Below are 12632 nucleotides of genomic sequence, written 5' to 3' on the forward strand. Positions count from 1 at the left end.
CAGATATTAGTCATTTCACATACTTACTGTACATGTTGCACAGCTAGTTTTTTTCTCAGTTATTGTAATACTGTCAGAAATATATTAAGGCTTTGTGTCATTTATTATTTTATGTAAAAGTGTGTTTAGTAGTACAAGACCTAAAATAGTACTGAGTCAGGATGCTGACTCTGGTTTTCCAACATATATTTTCTTCATTATAAATATGAATAAGTATCTCATTATGTTGTATAATCTCTTTCAAGTTTTTCTAATACCAGGGTTGGGCTAAAATGTCAGATGACCTCAGTATCATTTGGAAATCATCCTTCCTTCTCAATACTTAGTTTACTTACCAGACAACAGCTCATATGCTTGGGACATATGGATTAAATGTTGTTCATTAGGAAATCGAGGTATAAATGCATTGCCTTATTTCAGTCACTGTGTATCAGTGGAGATTTGATGTCACTAATCTATCACAAAAAGGGCACTTTTCTATAACCATTCAAGATACTTAATCTTTGGAGCAGGCTAGCATTCTTTAAATACTGAAAATAGACTTGGCAAATACTTTAAATACTAAAATAGACTTGGCAAAGTATATTATAGATTTTTATTATACATCTTACTCATTCTTCACGTGAAAATTTTTAGTTCATCATTTCATCTCATAATTTTGCCACTTCTTTTTTGTTTTTGCTTTTCCACCATTCTGTATTCAGGGTTACTTTTTTATTTTTGAGACAGTCTTGCCCTGTCACCTAGGCTGGAGTGCAGTGGTGTGATCTCTGCTCACTGCAACCTCTGCCTCCCAGGTTCAAGTGATTATCCTGCCTCAGCCTCCTGAGTAGCTGGGATTTCAGGTACCTGCCACCATACCCAGCTGATTTTTGTATTTTTAAGAAAGATGCATTTTCACCGTATTAGCCAGACTGGTCTCGAACTCCTGACCTCAAGTGATCTGCCTGCCTTGGCCTCCCAAAGTGCTGGAATTACAGGCGTGAGCCACTGCTCTCAGTCTCAGGATTATTTTTCTATTCTCCCTACTCAGTTTTTATTTGCCTTCTCAATGGTTCATTTGTTTCTATATAGTAGTTCCTTAATAGGATCTTGGACTTTTCTGTAGTTAACTAGAGGTGTGAACTGCTCCACGTATCCAATTTCCTTGTCTCTGCTGTATTTGAGTCTTACAGAAATGTTGATTATTTTATTTGCTCATTTGATTTATTTTTCTATGGTGTAATATTCAAAAAGAGGCTCATGTTATAGGAAGAAGGTCTTTGACTTATAAGATAATACATTATATAAGATAGTAGGATGAAAGGTACTTTTTTATTAATTTTAAAACTTTTCTGTTAAAAGCTTATCAAACTCTTTGGTTAAAAAATGTTCATAGACTTAAAGACAATAATGATGAAAAACAATAATGATAAATGATCTAATTGGGCATACTGGGAGAATGGGGGGCTTAAGAGTAAGATGATATTATATTGCTAATTTAGTTTACTTAAAAATCAAAATATGTTCAGCATTTTCTTATCTGTGAGGTCTAAAGGAAAATACTTATGATGAAAAGAGTTAATAATTGTCCAGAGTTTGAATTATTCAAACACATTTTTAAATAAATTCAGTAAAATTTTTATCATGGTTATTTCCTAACTGTTGTTATTATTTTAAAGTTAAATGGAAATATTGCAGAGTTCTCCATATTGCACAAATGTAATAACACTGCTCTAAATAGATGTTTGCTTTTAAAACCATCATACATTTTAATTATTTCCTTTTTTGAATAAAGAACAAAGCATATATACATTATGTGAATAGCTTGATATTAAAATATATTGTCAGAGAAGCTGTAGTTAGTACCGCTCATTAGAACTTATCATGATTACTCAAAGCTTCACAATTTGTGCTGTCCAGCCTGGTAGGCAATGGCTACATGTGACTATTGAGCATGTGGAATGTGGCTAAGGAACTGAAATTTTAATTTTACTTAGAAATATGCCGTATGTCTCTGTGGTTACATATTCGGCCATGCATTTAGAAAATACTCTCTTTTTCTAATATGTACAAACAAATAAAATTGAAATAACACATACAAAGAGGAAGAGAAGTTTATAATTTATTTAATGCCTATTATCAGTAAAGTAACATGTTTATAGGAAAAGTAGTAATGTTAGTAGTTGTGTTATTATTCATGATGTTATCAAAGTATTTATTATAAATTTTTTTCTTCTATTCATGTTAACTCTTGTAGAAAATATATATATATATATATATATTTTTTTTTTTTTTTCTTTTTTTTTTTGAGACGGAGTCTGGCTCTGTCGCCTGGGCTGGAGTGCAGTGGCCGGATCTCAGCTCACTGCAAGCTCCGCCCCCCGGGTTTACGCCATTCTCCTGCCTCAGCCTCCCGAGTAGCTGGGACTACAGGCGCCCGCCGCCTCGCCCGGCTAGTTTTTTGTATTTTTTAGTAGAGACGGGGTTTCACCGTGTTCGCCAGGATGGTCTCGATCTCCTGACCTAGTGATCCGCCCGTCTCGGCCTCCCAAAGTGCTGGGATTACAGGCTTGAGCCACCGCGCCCGGCCTAGAAAAAATATTTTTAATGAGAAAAATATCACAGTTTGAATTTGTTTATGAAATGAAATACCAATTGGGTGTGTATATGTGTACACATATGTGTTAGAGACATACACACATGGTGGTACTGATGCTTAGGGAGGAGTTTTTAAAGTAATGATATCATTGTATTGTCACACATTTTAAAGCAACATATAATGAGGTGTGGCTTGATGAGATTATTTTTAAAATTAAATTTTCTTGAAATTGTTTTGGTAAAAATTCAGACTTGCTGGTAGTCATAGAAAGCAGTTTAAACAAATTTCAGGAAGTAATTAGGTATACCATCTTCTTATACATTTTTAAAAAGTAAAATGAACTGCTCTGAATTATGGAATTAACATTTTAAGATGTTATATTAGGTTACAAAGGGAAATTTCTCTATTTCAGCATGTTTTCTTAAGTAGTGAATGGCCATTTCAGGAAAACATTAAAAAGGAGTCATTAGGGTGCCTAGAAATCTGTATTTGTGTTGATTTGATTTTATGGATTAGTAAATCAACATATATAGAATGGATTAATCAAGCTCATGGCTCTCTCTTCCACGTGAGCAGTATTCATATGGGCTTAGTTTAGCCACTGGACATTAACTCAAATAACTACATATATAATATTTTCAAAGTATAGACTTGGTTGTATCTATGAACAAACTATTTTCCTATTACTCTGTAACATAAAACACTTTTTTTCCCAAAGAACTGCAATTTGTATAATATTTAGTTTTTCTTCCTGCAAAAGAATTAAATTTGCTGCTCAGTTCCCAGGAGATTTACTACACAGCAAGTATGTAAGGGGAATGAAAGTAATATTTTTTACCAAATTTGCATTTTATAACTCAAACAAAAGAGCAAATATATATTTTATGTGGCAAATTCATAATATGTTGTCTCACCTACCAAAATATTTGGCTTGGAACAAAAGTATCATTTTGTTTCAGATTTTAAAAAGGAAGGCACAATTAATGTGATGGGAATGAAATGAGTGCTTTTCTTTACATTTTAAAGGCAACAAGAAATTTATGGAATAATTCTTTCTTTGATTTCTAGTGGTTAGAATGCTCATGGGTAAACACATTTATAAACCTGGGCCTAATTTTGCTATTAAAGTAGGACAAAAGATTTTCTAAATGTGTGTCTATGTTTTTTTTTTTCTGAGGAAACAATTTATTCTAACAATCTAGAGAAAAGGACTGTGAGAGTTTTTTTTTCTTTAATAAAATAAATTAAGCAGTATTAAAGTTTCTTAGACTTTATAGAATCAACAAATAAATGCAATTAAGAAAATGATATTTTCCATGAGGTTTTTCTGCCTTCTTGCAACAGGATCTATGAAATCATTCAGTCTTCTCACAGTCTTCTTACTCCTCTATTCTATTGCTGTTAAGGAAAAAAAAAAAAAAAAAAAGTGATACAAGTAGCTATATTTTGTGTGTTTTTCTAGCACATTATTTTTTAAAATTATTTCAATAGATTTTTGGGGACAGGTGGTGTTTGGTTGCATGGATAAATTCTTTAGCGGTGATTTCTGAGATTGGTGCACCCATCACCCGAGCGGTGTACACTGTACCCAATGTGTATTCTTGTATCCCTTACTCTTCTCCTGCCCTTCCCCCTGAATCCCCAGAGTCTATTATGTTTGCCTTTGTGCCCTCATAGCTTAGTTCCCACTTGTAAGTGGGAATATACAATATTAACATTGAACGTAAATGGCCTAAATGCGCCACTTAAAAGATACAGAATGGCAAAAGGGATAAAAATCCACCAACCAAGTATTTGGTGTCTTCAAGAGATTGACCTAACACATAAGGACTCACATAAACTTAATGTAAAGAGCTGAAAAAAGATATTCCATGCAAATGGAAACCAAAAGTGAGCAGGAAGGATGATTCTCCTTCCTCAGCCTCCTGAGTAGCTGGGATTACAGGCATGTGCCACCATGCCCAGCTAATTTTTGTATTTGTAGTAGAGATGGGGTTTTACCGTGTTAGCCAGGCTGGTCTCGAACTCCTGACCCCAAGTGATCCACTTGCCTCGGCCTCCCAAAGTACTGGGATTACAGGTGTGAGCCACCATGCTGAGCCTGATTATAAGTAATATTTTTTGGCCAGGCACCTGGCCAACGTGGTGAAACCTTGTCTCTACTAAAAAAATGCAAAAATTAGCAGGGTATGGTGGTGGGCGCCTATAATCCCAGCTATTTGAGAGGCTGAGGCAGGAGAATTGCTTGAATCCAGGAGATGGAGGTTGCAGTGAGCTAACACGGTGACACTGCACTCCAGCCTGGGTAACAGAGTGAGACTTCATCTCAAAAAAAAAAAAAAAAAAAAAAAAAAAAGTACTATTTTAATCAACCCCGAGAGCCTCCTGGAAAATTTCAATGTATAATCTAATTTATTTAGCTAAAAATAGCCTATTCCTTTTAAAATAGTTTTCAGTGATTTTCGTAAAACTTTGAAATTTTTAGTCATAAATTGAAACATGTAAATACAGTGAATTTTTAACACCATACCAAATGGAAAACTAAGAGCTCTGAAGAAATGAAAAATCAAATCCTTTTAATATGCCGTGCACTTTTCCTTCCAAGGAATAGCTTCCTTTCAAGCTGTTTGTTACATATTTGAGGGTCCTATTGAAGTGAAGATAACAATATAAAATATTTTTATTTTGATATAAAATTTCATTTTTTCTTTGATGTAAAAAGAATATATAATTGTCAGGTCAGTCATATCATATAAATAATTTTATTTACTACATGTTGCATGTAAATGTAATTTTTAAGCACCAAACTTAAGACTCCTTTTTACAATGTAGTTTAATCATATTTTTAATTTCATCACAAAGTATTTTTGCCTTTTCTTAGATAAATTAAATAGATTTATTTTGGACATGTCTAAGAACCCAAGTATAGAATAATAAAGTAAGAGTATTTTAATATTTAGTTGAAAAACCTCTGTAGTAAGATGAAAAAAGTTGTGAAAAAAGTTTGTATACCAGTAGATATTTGACACCTCTTTCAAATGAAGACCATTAGTCTCATTAGTGGGAGTTCACCTACTTTTCATCTTAATGATGGCAAACCTAGAACACATTGCAGAATATTCTCTGATGGTAATACACAGGCCAAAGGATGTCTACTGTCCATCTGTTCGCAAAGAAGTCCAACCCACATAATCACTAGAAGGGTTGGTAAGTTGAGCAAGTAGGTAGGGTGTATTTAAGTTCACTCTCTCAACCTCAGTCTAAGAGCCTTCTTGCTCTGTATCCTAATGATGACATCAAACTCTTAGAAAGGAAAGCACTGCTCACCTGAGCCACCTTTCTTAGGAGAGTTGTGTAGCAGTGATTAAGCCTTGGTCTGGAGGGTATGTGATAAGCACTCTGCTCAGATCTGTCAATTCCATATCAGGAAGCATTCATTTGTTAGCAATAAAAAATAAAAATGGGTGGTGTGAGCACACATACTGTAGACTGTGCTTGTCACCATGTTTACAGTCACTGTTAAATTCAGTGTTCCTTCCTAAGTCCAACTATTGAAATGAATGTTGAAATGTTAACTCTCAAGATTTAGACTTGAGCAAGAACTGAGGTTATCAAAGCAAAACAAATTTTAAAATCCTTGTAGTAGTTCCTCATGAAAATTTGAAATCACATTCATTACAGCTTATGTGAGTCATTTGATTTATATTATAATATGTTGACTAACAAATACTAAATTAGGTTTATCAAATAGCTTAATCACTATAAATTGTGATAACTTTAGGCTTTCTTGCTTTCCTTCTTCCCCCTTTCTCTTTTTCTCTTTACTTATTTCTTTTAATTGTCATTAACAAGATAGAACATTTTGAATTAAATACCACAAATGTCTTTGTAACAAAATATTTTTTGGGGAAATTTCTTTAAGTGTTTGTGGTGTGATGCCAGGAACATCTGTGTTGCTGTATCTGGTTTAGATATACTTTTTTTATTCCTGAGCAGTGAAGAAGGAAAAACACTGGCTGTTGTAGTTGACTACATATATTCCCTAGGGCAAGGACTCCAAGCAGGCTGGGTGGGAGTATCTTGGAATATTATTTAGGTGGGATTGAAAAAGGAGGTGATGTCCTCTGTTAAAAAGCATGTTTGAAATTAGCCCAATTCCTGTCCAGGGCCATTTATTTCCTTTCCTAAGTCTCCATAATGGACCTTTATGCTTCATTTTCTCTTTGAACGTCCTCTTGGTTCTGGCCCGCATTTCTCTTCCTTCAGCTGACTGCTGCTTTAATCCACAGTCTCAGTGATTTCCTCCATTTCCCAGTGCTTGAAGCATTCCCAGACTACTGAGGTTTTCTAAAGGCTTTCACTGCTAATACCAAAAGAAAAAAACAAAACAAAACAAAAAAAAACCAAAGCTCCATCCTGTGCCACCATGGGAACTGAACTCTGCTGTACTGGCATTTGATCTCCAAAATGAGGAGTACAGGCTTGAGAAGTAATGTGATGGGCTAGAGAGACGTGGATAGAAGTTAGCAAGCTCCCTGTATGGAAGAAGGAAATAGAATTTTATTCTTCATCTGTCTTTCAACTGCCTGTTACCACCACCAGTTTTGCTGTAATATGCCCTACCTTGGAGTGCTTGTATCTGGGGCAGAAGCTACTTGCATTACTGGCAGTTTTGATGGAGGAGAGAGGGAATCAAAGAAAATGAGGGGAGACAGTCACAGGCAGCTGGCAGGGAAGGAAGAAAACCAAAAATCAAAGAGGTAAAGGAATGCCCAAGTGGTATCAGGAAGCTTCTTTTGACCATTTTTTAATGTAAGCTGTAGTACTAAATGGACCACTGGCTGTACATTTAGAGAACGACTTACATATTGCCAAACTTAAACACTGATTATACAGAAAGGAGATTTTTGTGATGTTTTATTCCAAATTTTAATTTTTTACTGGTCATGATTTTCTTTATATTGAAACAAGCACTTTTGTTTTCATATTCATTTCTTTTCCTAGAACCATATACTTAAGAGTATGTGCAAAGAACACTGGAATGATAAACTAAGGTTACTGTCCTTGCATTCTTATAAGCTGGGGGCCAAAGATAAAAATTTTGTGGAGATGCTCTTTTACAGTGATTTAAAAACAGGCTGCTGCTTCCCTTCTTGTCAGCACACAGCCATTATTCATAGCATGATTGATATTCTGTTGCCTAATTCCCATCTTTGTGAGAGAAGCTCATCTTATCTGAAAGAAAAATAAAATGTAAAATATGTTTTTCACAGCTTTATATTCATTATTTTTCCAATCAAAAGAAAACAAGAGTGTGATCTTTATAGGTGGCATGGTCATCGTAGTAAAGTTGATGATTAAGAGATGCACTTCATTTACTCAGCAAGGATTAGGTCAGCAGAATTAAGAAGCCAGGGTTTTCTGCAAACCAAGAGATTTTCCCTAACTTGACAGTGTCCACAGGTAAGGCCGGATGGACTGCTTTCTACCTTACACTAAACCAAAATATGCTGCTTTACCTGTACACCGTGGCATGCCAAAATTCAGCACCTGTCTTTGTTGCTGCTCAAAAGCAAAGTAGCATTTGTTTGTATAAGAATTCACAAAGATAAAGAAAAAGTTGTTATGAGGAGATAAACTATTCTTTTTTTGACTTGACATTTATTGTTTAGTACAGAAATAAAATGGAAAGGAAGGAGAAGAGAAAAAAATACCTGGAGAAAGGTTGTAAATGCTGGAGCTACCACCAGTTATAATCATGTCCAAATTCTGAAATAATGTAGGGATTTTCTTTAGGTTAACAAGTTTTAAATTATGTAAAGTTAGCAAATGGTTATCAGAATAGAATAGAATGGAATAGGAAAGAGGATTTTTATTCTCAAATTGAATCTGAAAATATATAGAAACTCAAGGAAAGTCTGTTCCAAGCCAGTTGTCTTCATCATCATCATCATCTATTTTTTAAAATAATGGTTAATGTATCACCCATTTATTCTAGTACTTTGATTTTTTTTTTTTTTTTGGTAAATCTAAATCTTCTGAGACAAACCTCTTTTCTGGACTTAGTCGAGTCAGAATTTGTTTATACATTAAGCATGACTTGGGTTGTATTCAGGAATTCCCATTATTAAGCTTGTTCTCATTATGAATAAGAATTCAGAAAAAAAATGCTGGATGCTAGAGTAGGATCCATGGCAAAACCTAGGCTTGTACCTATGGTCATGAAAGGAGAACTCGCTGTCAGGACTGAATCAGTGACCTTGAACTCCTTTTATAATATCCGACTTAGTACATTCCCAAAGTTGGTGTCAAGCCTGGGCCTGTTGCATTTTGTTGATTTTTCTTTCCTTTTTTAAATTATAGTTTTAGGCCACACTTTACTAAAATTTCTACCGAGGCACTGCTACTCATAACCATATTTACCTGTCTTTTGTTTACAGAAAATTGAATTATGCTGTAGCAGTTGACAGACTGTCTTGGCACATGACTCTCCTCTAAATTCCCTGATTTTATTATTTTGCAATACACATTAAATAATCTTTTTAAGAAATAAGCATCTTAAACAGAAAATACAGTTTCAAAGGGCAGTTAAATACCGGTAAAGTATATCTTAAACATTACAATGATTTATATCTTTGTATTATGTCCAATATAATGCAGTAAAACAAAACTTTAGTATTTGTGTTTGTGTAGCATCAAGTCACCACTGAAAAGTAACAAATTCAGCCTAATTCCTTATTTAATAAATTGGAAGTCAAAAAACAAACAAACAAACTAGACGTCAAGATCACAAACCAAATATTTGAAACTTTTTTTGTTGTTTCTTTAAAAATAAACTCTGGAAAACCAAGTATTGTGTAAAGATGTTATTACCCACATTTGGCCACTAGCTATTTTCTATTACATGCTAACACCACATCAGTAAATATGCCTGTGTTGATACTTCAATTTTCAGCTGAAATGTTTTAAACAAAATTGTTGATTTTTAATTCACTAGTAACTTTATCCAATTAAAAAGGTTTTAGTTGAACCTAATAAAATTTAGTTGTTTTTGCTTTCAAGTTTCTATATTTGCATGTTGCCATGTTTATAAACACTTTTGATCAGATGATGACTGTATTAAGTACAGTTAATTAAACAAAAAATAAGGATGAGACTAAAATGTCAACATGGGCAGAGTTTACTATTAGAACATTTTCAATAAGTACTGAACCTTGCTCTTGCCCTAGTATCCTAAGACCGCTTTCCCTTCCATTTTTTGCCTGGATTCCAGGCCCCGCATCTCAAATAGAACTTGAATTTTCCAATAGGTGTTAATAATGCTTTAAACCTCATATACTTATATTGATTATCTTAGAAAATACAAATCTGCTTGGATATATGTGTTTATACATACGCACATAGGTACACACATGGAAATATGACTAATAAAATATATGAAAATATGTAGGTATTTTATAGATATATAGAAATATAATAGAAATTGGGGTAAATATTTTCATTGTCTCAAATTCATATTCACATCCTAAACAGAAGTACAAAGTTTTTAAATCATGACAAACCAATTTGCCTAATGGACAGTTCCCAGTGGACCTCTCTTCCAATGATCACTTTTTCTAACTAACATTTTTAAAAGTTAGCATTTTTATGCTAACTTTTCTCATTTGCAATAAAACTATTCTCATTTGCAATAAAATATTAATATGCTATAAATTAACCAAATAAATTACAGATTTTAGTTGCTTAAAGCTATGTTGTTTTTATTTAAGTAATGGCATATGGATAATATATTTGGTAGAACTGGAATATCTTTAAGTCAAATTTCATAGCTTTTTCCAATAGCCTTCTTAAAATCTAACTCCAAATTAGTATATGAAAATAGAACCTTTTAGAATTGTTAAAAAGAAAACAAAACAGCTTTTAAAAATAGTTGCTTAGAAAGACCACACCAGCAATATGTAATAACAGTAATGTTTTCTTTATACTGGGCAGTTGAAAGATTTTTTTAAAGCTCTTTGCAGAGGATATGGCAGTATTATGAAAGTTTGTTTCACTTCCTATCAATGCTGCCAATGGGAGGGAATCTGCTCCCCTGTGATTTTTTTTTTTCCCCCTTGAATGATAGTGATGGAGCACTTGCATGATGTGTTTGGTGCCTTGCATGAGGAAGACATGCAAAGGCAAGGTCCAGTCTGCATGCTGCTTAATGAATGTTTTTCCTTTTCTCTCCCTCCTTGTCATGTGCTTTCAGAAGACAACAATGTGGAAGGTGGGTGCTTTCTACCTTATTTTTCCAACTCTCATTTGTCCTTTATTTCTTAGTGCTAATAGAGTACATCTTGAAGTTAGACGGTAAGTTGAACTTCTTTCTGAACATTTGTTGATTTCTGAATTGTGTATCACTTTTCGTACAGAACATATACATACTCAACCCTGCCGTCCCAAGTATATGAAACTTTTTCAAGCTTAACTTCAACCCTTGATAGATCTCAGCATCCCATATGAACCTTAGAATAGTTACTGCAGTGTTCTGTATGAGAAAAATGATACAATGCTGCTTTTTTTACTTTAAAAGACAAAATATTTCTTTGTAGTTTCATAAGACAGTGCATGATCCTTTTTCCATTTTTTTAATCAAAATGATTTATTCTATTCTGTTGGGAAAATTTAGCATTATGTCATTTCAAGCCCACTGGTTTGTTTCAAATGATTGGATATATAAAAAGAATGTAATAAAATACTGAGTATAAGTAAGAGACATAAATTTAGGTTAAAAAATAAGCCATTGTTCAGTGGAAATGAAAGCATACAGCACTTCGATATGATTACTGGTAAGTATATTTGTAATATGTTTTGCCTGCTAAATATTTTATTCAAGCTTTTATAAAAAATTATCTCTATCACAGAATTTTGAAGAAGTTATATAGCTTATATATTTTCCTGTAGAATCCAGCAAATTAAAACATATTTCAGCATTCTCATTTTTTAAGAACTTAAATGCATTAGTCAGTGTGCTACAAACAAATCTTCAAAGGGTTAACGTGCAAAAAATACTAGGCATAACAAAAGAATGGTGAAAGGGAAGGTTTTATTAACTTATATATGTTCTATCAACTTATATATTCACAGCATTAATAGTTCTTGCATAAACAATTTACTAATATTTATATATGAGAAGGCAGCATTTAGTATATTTTATTTTGCTACCATATTTTGAAATATAGTTATTCTGTAAATGTACATTTCTATAGAATGAAGGATTTCTTAGAAAAAGACTCCCTATCCCAGGTTACAGACAAATAGCCATTAAGGTTACCAAGACTTCATGTATCTAAAAAGAACATTTGATGGTAATTCAAAGTTGACCAGTAGCAGGGATAAACATTTTATTTGTCATTCTTACATGGATAATATTATAATTGCTTAGCTGCTGAACATTTCTGTTTTGTTATCTAAATAAAATAGATTAAAACTTCAAAAGAAATCATAAATGATTATTTTCCAAGTGTTGTATCCATATATGGCTTCTGTTTTTCTATACTATAATTTTAATTGCATGTGATTATATACTTGATAAAAATGATATATTACCCTGCAGGCTTAATATCTTTTAAAATCAGTCTCATTTATATTGTGCATGTCAACTGAGTTTAAAAGTTATTTTTTAAAGGTATCTTTTCCACTTATTTTGCATTTCCTTAACCATCCTGTGAAATGCTTTCCTTTTCTCTTAAAATCCTGTTGCATTCCAAGAGGCTTTAAAATCAGCTTAATTAACATGAATGCTTCTCTCTTTTCACACACACTCATCTCATGCAAAGTTTTGATAAGATTTTTAGAATATAGGGCCCATAAGCTATTGTAATAAAGTCTATTCAATAATAATTTTAATATTTCTATCTATAATATAACCTTTACAGTGCAGGTAGGAAGTCTAGCAGGAAGAATGTGAATTCTTTGGGGATTAGTGAGTTTCCATCCTTATTGATGTAGCATCAAAACCGTTAGAAGTACCTAATATATTTCCTAAAAGGTAGATCTTCAAGACAAT

The 12632-nt window shown here is 33.2% G+C and overlaps 1 protein-coding gene across 27 annotated transcripts in view; it reads left to right on the forward strand.

Annotated features, from left to right (window-relative positions):
* Nucleotides 1-12632, forward strand: part of NRXN1 (neurexin 1) — a 1134169-nt gene that overhangs the window by 97681 nt on the left and 1023856 nt on the right. For 18 of the 27 annotated variants that reach the window (XM_045368569.2, XM_065527617.1, XM_065527623.1 and 15 more), the window contains exon 3: nt 10833-10850. The exons of the other annotated variants lie outside the window; for them this stretch is intronic. In XM_045368569.2, the coding sequence (XP_045224504.1) occupies nt 10833-10850 (18 nt within the window). The remainder of the gene's footprint in view (nt 1-10832; nt 10851-12632) is intronic. 27 annotated transcript variants of the gene reach the window in all.

Source organism: Macaca fascicularis, chromosome 13 (assembly GCF_037993035.2).
Source record: "Macaca fascicularis isolate 582-1 chromosome 13, T2T-MFA8v1.1".
In the NCBI taxonomy this organism is placed as follows: Eukaryota; Metazoa; Chordata; class Mammalia; order Primates; family Cercopithecidae; genus Macaca; species Macaca fascicularis.